We start from the raw sequence: 9,633 nt of genomic DNA on the forward strand, positions 1-9,633 counted from the left end.
CAACTACACAACACAACACAGGCTGACTCAACTACACAACACAATAACACAGCACAGGATGACTCAACTACACAACGCAATAATATAACACTGATGGCTCAGCTACACAACACAATAACACGTCACCGATGACTCAACTACACAACACAATAACACAGCACAGGCTGATTCAACTACACAACACAACACAGGATGACTCAACTACACAACACAATAACACGTCACCGATGACTCAACTACACAACACAATAACACAGCACAGGATGATTCAACTACACAACACAATAACACGCCACCGATGACTCAACTACACAACACAATAACACAGCACAGGATGACTCAACTACACAACACAATAACACAGCACAGGATGATTCAACTACACAAAGCAAAACAGCATGACTCAACTACACAACAACCCACAGCAACACAACATGACAACAAAACTGTAAGGAAAGTCAAAAAGACCTACCATCCCACGGCCAAAAAAAGCTAGCCATAGCCTCATAATACACTATAGCGTAGCCTAGTGGTTAGAGCGTTGGACTAGTAACTGGAAGGTTGCAAGTTCAAACCCTGAGCTGACAAGGTACAAATCTGTCGTTCTGCCCCTGAACAGGCAGTTAACCCACTGTTCCCAGGCTGTCATTGAAAATAAGAATGTGTTCTTAACTGACTTGCCTGGTTAAATAAAGGTAAAATTAAATTAAAAATAATAAATATGTTATAACACATGACAACACAAACAAGGTTACTGAATTCCCTCACACACACTGTGCACACACAAGCACTCCACACACACGTCCCAGGAGAATGCTGAGTAAGTGGGTAAGGTGCAAATACCGAACTCATATTCAGTTCCCTTTTTCCCCTGAGCTTCATTTGAATATGTTGTAAACTAACAACCTGGTATTCATACTGTTACCATCTCGAAAGGCAGTGCCAAGACAATTGGCTTATCATGCTCTTTTGGCCTGTAGAATTTACTGTAGGTCGGATAGTAGCTGGCTGTAGTTACAATGTGTCAATCATCTTACAACACAAGGACTGACACAAGGACCATTAAATGTTCTATGTCAGGTAAGTACAGATGTAAGATCTTAATTTGAGCCAATTTGCTGGCATTTTTGTTAGGGCAAATCAACCAATGCTGCCTGAGGATAACTGGAGGCTGCTGAGGGGAGGACGACTCATATTAATGTCTGGAACGGAGCAAATGGAATGTCATATAATTGATACCATTCCACTAATTCCACTCCAGCCGTTACCACGGTGGACTATAGTAGTTGAAACACATTGCAGGTGTGTGTCCTGATGTACTATGCTGACTGCTCCTACATCTATTCTTATGGAAATATATTATGTTAATAGTTCACTAAAGTTTATTGCAACGTGCTGGCTGCCTACTCGTCTTCGTTCTTGGATTGCCCACCATTTAGGGGCCTGCCTTCCCACTGCCCTCATCTCACCGGCAAATCAAGACTACCATTTTAAGAGAAAACAAACTTTAGGATACTTTTTAAACCTCAAATACACACGTTTGCATTTCCTGCAACAACAGGATTTGTTCTTCAACTTGTTCTCAACTGGCCTACCTGGTTAAAAAAAGGTTGAAATAAAAGTTTTTAAAATAAACAAAATAATTGAGGCTCTCTTATAGCCTGATACTTACAGATGTGTAATTTAGTTTAATTAGTTCTGTCTTCCAGTAAGACAAGAGTGTTGCTTTGTCCACTGCTTTTACAGAAAGAAGTTGAGTCAAGATTAACATGACATCAGATGCTGAATTATTGTGTTTCTCTTTAAGGATCTGTACCTTTCTACTTCTGACAAAGACCCATTTGTGTCACAACCATAGGAACTATAGGGTTCCGGTCCGGAAGAATGTTCCGGTTTTCTTCCGTCGAAGGAGAGTTGGACCAAAATGCAGCGTGGTAATTTCCATACATGTTTATTGAACGACAAAAATCAGAACAATACAAAACAACAAACGGAACGTGAAAACCTATACAGCCTATCTGGTGACTACAAACACAGAGACAGGAACAATCACCCACGAAATACTCAAAGAATATGGCTGCCTAAATATGGTTCCCAATCAGAGACAACGATAATCACCTGACTCTGATTGAGAACCGCCTCAGGCAGCCATAGACTATGCTAGACACCCCACAAAAACCCCATGACAAAAATGCACCACAATAACCCATGTCACACCCTGGCCTGACCAAATAAATGAAGACAAACATACATTACTTCGACCAGGGCGTGACAAAGAAACGCTGGTGTCTTCAGTCACTTACCAGCAGCTCAGAATGGAGAACCCTTCACTTGATATGCTGCTCTGTGACTATTACATTATGAGTCATGGATTTATCTGTATTTATGAATGTTGTTAGCTAACTATTTCCTTTATTGGACAAGACATGTATTTATTCATAGAATATCAAGTATGTCATACATGCACAATAAATGTGGGAACAGATGACGTTGTTTGGTTACACTCTGTTTACCCTTTATAGAGCATTTACATGTACATTTTAGTCATTTAGCAGATGTTCTTATCCAGAGTGACTTACAGTTAATGCATTCATCTTGGGATAACTAGATGGGACATCCACATATCACAGTCATACCGAGTACATTTTTCCTCAGTAAAGTAGCTATCAGAAAAGTCGGATCTAGTAAGAGGGGAAAAAGTCAAGTGTGAGTGTTGGAGTCATTGGTCATTGTAGCTTTTAATCAGGTTATATAAGAACCTGAGAAACATTAGGAATCTATAGTTTTATACCAGATATGGCCTCACCAGTGAATATATGGCCACCTGACAACCCCCACTCTCCATCTGTTTTATACACTGTTGGTACTCGCTGTTTATTATCTATGCATCGTCACTTCACTCCTACTGTACCTACAGTACATGTACAAATTACCTTGACTAACCTGAACCCCCACACACTGACTCGGTACCCCCTCTATATAACCTTGTTATTGTTAATTTATTGTGTTACTTTTTATTATTTTTTACTTTAGTTTATTTGGTAAATAAGCATTTCACGGTAAGCTCTACACTTGTTGTATTTGGCGCATGTGACAAAAAAAACTTTGATTTGATTTGAGATCCATACAACACTTCAAATGAGTGGATTCCCCAACCAGGCTGGTCAGTCAGTACAGTGTAAAGGGACCAGGAGAGATCGGCCCCAGCAGTCTCAACTCAGTGGAACCGTCCTCATCAGATGAAAAAATGAATCAACCCCTACAACAATGTCCATGAATTATTATCCACATAATAATTCACATTTCCTGTTGATGCAGGTTCCATTTCCTGCTGTAAGAAACTAGTCAAATTAAGAAACCATAAAGATCCATGTGTATATGTACACCAGTGGCGGTCGTTGCTGTTGAAGATGAGGGAGGATGAACTTTTTTTTAACGAACTTGGCCTTATTTCTATTACAGCATATTGGATGACTGTCATTCATATTCCATTCACCCAGTTCAATGTAACATTGATAGGTTTAGGCTACTACATGATACTCAAACTTTCCCCTTGCACACTCTTGCCTGCTGATGTAGGGTGTAATCAATAGTCCAACAGTTGCAAACAGGAGTTTCTATTGGACAAATTCAGATATAGGAAACAGAAACAGAATCACATGCAAACACAGTTCACTTTCATAGCAGCCACATACAAACAGCTTGTTGTATATATAATTTCTTCTTGCATCCATCTACGCACTCTCCTCCTCCCGCCTGTTCCCATGGCTTGCGGACTTCAGTGCAAAACCGAGACGATAAAAACCTTTCCAACCCAAACCTTCATATCATGACCGCTAACTGCTACACACAGCCTACATCGTTGTCACATCATAGACGACGTAGCTACCAGATCTAACGTGCTAGTAAACCTGTTATAATCTTGCAGTACAGTGTACAGTCAGCAGCAAGCACTTTAGCAGTTACACCGGCGGGCCCTGATGGCAATAAATGAATAAAACCAAAAGCTTACCTTAACTTGGAAGAGTTCCAGTGTTGGATAGCCATAGCCATAACTAACTTATCATCCCTATCTGTTTGAGGTGGGTGTTTGAGTAGGCTAAACTAGCTATCTGCATTTGATGCTAGCTAAGTAAGTGAAAGTGAAAATATATACTACGAAATATATACTGAACAAAAATATAAATGTAACAATTTAAAAGATTTTACTGAGGTACAGTTTATATGCGGAAATCAGTCAATTGAAATCAATTCATTAGTCCCCAATCTGTGGATTTCACAAGACTGTGAATTCATATATGCATCTGTCTGTCACAGATTCCTTAGAAGAAATGGGCTCCACAATTGGCATCAGAATCTCGTCACAATATCTCTGCGCATTCAAATTGCCATCGATAAAATCTAATTGTGTCCATTGTAAGTAGCTTATGCCTGCTCATACAATAACCCCACTGCCACAATGGGGCACCTACTACCATATCCTGTTCAAGGCACTTCAATCTTTTGTCTTGCCCATTCACCCTCTGAATGGAACACATAAACAATCCATGTCTCAATTGTCTGGAGGCTTTAGAATCCTTCTTTAACTTGTCTCCTCCCCTTCATCTACACTGATTGAAGTGGATTTAACAGGTGACATGTATGGATTTACCTGATTTACCTGGTCTGTCTATGTCATGGAAAGTCCCTCATGTTTTGTACAATCAGTGTATATTGGATATATCTCGTTTGTGTTTCCACAGCTCTGCCTGTGGCCTCAGTGAGTGTCTCTCCTCAGAGTCTCCTCTACCCTGGAGAGACAGTCACTCTGCAGTGTGACATATCAGACTACACAGACTGGACGTACCTCTGGTCCAGAAACAACCAACAGCTTTCCAGTCAGACCAGTGAAACTATCACCATCTCTCTCCCTGACCAAGCTGGTCAGTACCAGTGTCAGGGGAAAAGGACAAGGCAGCCCCGGTGGTCAAATCTCAGCTCATCTCTCCCCATCATCATCACTAGTGAGCTATTTTCAATCTAGATATTCTCAAGTCTGAGACAATGTGGGTTAATCTTACTGAATACACACATGCATACTGTAAATTCTAACTAAATGGAGTCAACATACACCCTACGGACAATATAATTCTATCAAAACTTTACAGCAACAGCTCAGTGATTTTCAATCACCATGCATAAATGCAGATGTTTTAATATTCTGCTCTGAATTTTCTCAACTCTGCCTGAAACTACACTGTCTGTAGAGCCAAAACCTGTGTTTTCTGGAGAGACAGTTACTCTGATGTGTTCAGTAGGGTCTGACAGTAGCTGGAGCTATAAGTGGTACAAAGACAGGAATGATAATGTAGTATCCCAGTCTGTCAGACACACTATAACAGGAGACACCCTCACTATCAGTAGAGCTGCTGAGTCTGACCAGGGTCTCTACTAGTGTCAGGGAGAGAGAAGATCCAGACCCACATCTGTCACATCTGCTCCTGCTACGCCCTCTGGTTTTCATCCAGTGTCTTCCTGACCTGCAGTTCTCCCCCTGTACTCTCTCTCCCCCTCTCCCTCTCTGTGTGATTGTATGGTTGGAGACAGATGTGCTGGAGAGTACTGGTGCAGAGCTAGGAGAGGAGACCCAGTCTACTACACCCTGTACAGTGACCCAGTCCAGATACATGTTACTGGTGAGTCTAAAATGGTTTTATGATAAATTGACACTATTTTACATTTGATCGAATGTAATTTAGGGTGTAATATTTTGTCTGCTTACTGTATCCCAACAACTGTCGCTAACTTGAAGCTATATTCATGAGTAGTCCTGTTGATAAATAAATACATTTAAAATTGTGTAATTCTTTATTCAGTTGTTTGTGAAGAGACATGTGGCTGTTCTGACCCTCCAACCCAACTGGACCCAGATATTCATTAGAGAGACTGTCACTAAGAGATGTGACATACAGGGAGGAGGAGACTCTGTCTGGAACTACAGATGGTATAATCATAGTCAGTTATTCATCCTCTTTAACACAAAGCCTGAGTACAGAATCAGTCCTGTCTACTGGTCTAACAGTGGATCATATACCTGTGAGGGTGTAAAGGGAAACAAGTTCTCAAGACCAGTGATGATGTACAACTGAATGTGTCTGGTAAGTATATCTATTCATGTAAACATCTCCATGGGTTGCTAAGACTGAAAGTTTGAAAACTGACTCTCTCTGGCCTAAAAACAGAAACCTCAACCTGTCCTGAGTATCTCTCCTCAGTGGCTGAACCCTGGAGACTCGGTGTCTCTGAGCTGTGAAGTTGACAAGACGTCAACAGGCTGGAGGTTCTCCTGGTACAGGACTGTTCCCTACAGAGCTGGGATACCCTCCCTATCAGACAAGTCTTACTCTCTACAGCCCCTATCTGACAATGTGACTACTGAAGACTCCTACACTGATCCCTGCTGGTCCTACTCACACAGGAGGATATGTGTATAGAGCTGGGAGAGGAGACCCAGTCTATTACACACTCTACAGTGAACCTCGGACATATTCAATCAATCCCTATACCAGTCTGCTGTTCCCACATGCTTCAAGAGGGCCACCATTGTTCCTGTTCCCAAGAAAGCTAAGGTAACTGAGCTAAACGACTACCGCCCCGTAGCACTCACTTCCGTCATCATGAAGTGCTTTGAGAGACTAGTTAAGGACCATATCACCTCCACTCTACCTGACACCCTAGACCCACTCCAATTTGCTTACCGCCCAAATAGGTCCACAGACGATGCAATCTCAACCACACTGCACACTGCCCTAACCCATCTGGACAAGAGGAATACCTATGTGAGAATGCTGGTCATCGACTACAGCTCGGCATTCAACACCATAGTACCCTCCAAGCTCGTCATCAAGCTCGAGACCCTGGGTCTCGACCCCACCCTGTGCAACTGGGTACTGGACTTCCTGACGGGCCGCCCCCAGGTGGTGAGGGTAGGCAACAACATCTCCTCCCCGCTGATCCTCAACACTGGGGCCCCACAAGGGTGCGTTCTGAGCCCTCTCCTGTACTCCCTGTTCACCCACGACTGCGTGGCCACGCACGCCTCCAACTCAATCATCAAGTTTGCGGACGACACAACAGTGTTAGGCTTGATTACCAACAACGACGAGACGGCCTACAGGGAGGAGGTGAGGGCCCTCGGAGTGTGGTGTCAGGAAAATAACCGCACACTCATCGTCAACAAAACTAAGGAGATGATTGTGGACTTCAGGAAACAGCAGAGGGAACTATCCACATCGATGGAACAGTAGTGGAGAGGGTAGCAAGTTTTAAGTTCCTCGGCATACACATCACAGACAAACTGAATTGGTCCACTCACACAGACAGCATCGTGAAGAAGGCGCAGCAGCGCCTCTTCAACCTCAGGAGGTTGAAGAAATTCGGCTTGTCACCAAAAGCACTCACAAACGTCTACAGCTGCACAATCGAGAGCATCCTGGCGGGCTGTATCACCGCCTGGTACGGCAACTGCTCCGCCCTCAACCGTAAGGCTCTCCAGAGGGTAGTGAGGTCTGCACAACGCATCACCGGGGGCAAACTACCTGCCCTCCAGGACACCTACACCACCCGATGTTACAGGAAGGCCATAAAGATCATCAAGGACAACAACCACCCGAGCCACTGCCTGTTCACCCCGCTATCATCCAGAAGGCGAGGTCAGTACAGGTGCATCAAAGCTGGGACCGAGAGACTGAAAAACAGCTTCTATCTCAAGGCCATCAGACTGTTAAACAGCCACCACTAACATTGAGTGGCTGCTGCCAACACACTGACACTGACTCAACTCCAGCCACTTTAATAATGGGAATTGATGGGAAATGATGTAAATATATCACTAGCCACTTTAAACAATGCTACCTTATATAATGTCACTTACCCTACATTATTCATCTCATATGCATACGTATATACTGTATACTGTATACTGTATACTCTATATCATCGACTGCATCCTTATGTAATACATGTATCACGAGCCACTTTAACTATGCCACTTTGTTTACATACCCATCTCATATGTATATACTGTACTCGATACCATCTACTGTAGAGTCTATGCTGCTCTGTACCATCACTCATTCATATATCTTTATGTACATATTCTTTATCCCCTTACACTGTGTATAAGACAGTAGTTTTGGAATTGTTAGTTAGATTACTTGTTGGTTATTACTGCATTGTCGGAACTAGAAGCACAAGCATTTCGCTACACTCGCATTAACATCTGCTAACCATGTGTATGTAACAAATAATATTTGATTTGATTTGATTTGATTTCTCTGGTCAGGAAGTAAATTACTGCATTGAAACTGCTGTGAATCATATTTAAGTCACCCTCGTGTCTATATAACTAAAGATTTGACTATCTCTCATTGTTTCAGATCTGCAGCCTTCAGTGTCTCTCAGAATAAGTCCCAACACAACTCAACACTTTAGATCAACGTCTCTCTCACTGAGCTGTGAAGAGAAGGGGAACTCTACTGGATGGAGACTGATGAGATACACAGAGAGAGGAGTAGAGTCAGGGTGTGTCTCTAACTGGGGATCAATAACAGGGTCCACATGTACCATCAGCTACACATACACAGGGGACAGTGGAGTGTACTGGTGTGAGTCTGGATCAGGAGAGAACAGTAATGCTGTCAACATCACAGTGGCTGGTATGTCTATTGTACGACATTCACAAAAAACAACAACATTTCAATTTATGAAAGTATGTTCAATTCTGTAACTGAATTGCATCGCTTATAAAATACAAGATCATAATATTTGAAGGGTTATGACTCCAGTATGCAGATTTACAGTATTATTTATATATTATGTTAAACAGCTGGTGATGTGATCCTGGAGAGTCCTGTCCATCCCCTGACTGAAGGAGACTCTGTGACTCTGACCTGCAAATACTGGACAACCAGCTCAAACATCAAGGCTGATTTCTACAAAGATGGAACATTCATCAAGAATGAGACCTCAGGAGAGATGACCATCCCTGCAGTATCCAAGTCAGTAACCGCCCCGAAGTAAGTACACCTGTCTCTCAACTATGTTAATTTAGTAACATATCGTCTTAGTTCTTCATGAGTATCTCTCTCCCTCTAGGCACCCCCAGACCCAGAGCACCAACCAGGACCCCCAACAGGACCAAGGATCTACCCAGGGTCAGGCTCCTGATGCTGGGTATACATGTCTGCAGCATGGTCAGTTTCTCAGCCCAGACTTTACCCCTCTCTGTAACCTCATACACTGACTCATCAACATCCCCTTTATATAACATGTTACTGTACTCTCTGTCCCTGAGGGAGAACCAACCAAACTAAACTGTCTCTCTCTTCTTTGACCAACAGGTGGTGGTCACGTCTATGATACGATCAATCCCTCAGACAACTATAATAATGGTACTGTATACTGTGTTATGTTTAGTATGAATACAGGATAGAGTTAGTCCTGCTGTTCTTCATGTGTTTAATATGAATACAGTATAGAGTTACTGCTGCTGTTCTACATGTGTTTAATATGAATACAGTATAGAGTTACTGCTGCTGTTCTTCATGTGTTTAATATGAATACAGTATAGAGTTACTGCTGCTGTTCATGTGT

General features: G+C 42.5%; 1 protein-coding gene across 1 annotated transcript; it reads left to right on the forward strand.

The window, feature by feature from the left end:
* Nucleotides 1-1,073: 1,073 nt before the first annotated feature.
* LOC118369172 (low affinity immunoglobulin gamma Fc region receptor II-a-like) lies at nt 1,074-9,060 on the forward strand. The gene is made up of 6 exons (XM_052495681.1): nt 1,074-1,080; nt 4,743-4,922; nt 5,587-5,675; nt 6,222-6,240; nt 8,418-8,696; nt 8,867-9,060. The coding sequence occupies exons 1-6, from the start codon at nt 1,074-1,076 to the stop codon at nt 9,058-9,060; spliced, it is 768 nt and encodes a 255-aa protein (XP_052351641.1).
* Nucleotides 9,061-9,633: the final 573 nt, after the last annotated feature.

This window comes from Oncorhynchus keta, chromosome 35 (genome assembly GCF_023373465.1).
Source record: "Oncorhynchus keta strain PuntledgeMale-10-30-2019 chromosome 35, Oket_V2, whole genome shotgun sequence".
In the NCBI taxonomy this organism is placed as follows: Eukaryota; Metazoa; Chordata; class Actinopteri; order Salmoniformes; family Salmonidae; genus Oncorhynchus; species Oncorhynchus keta.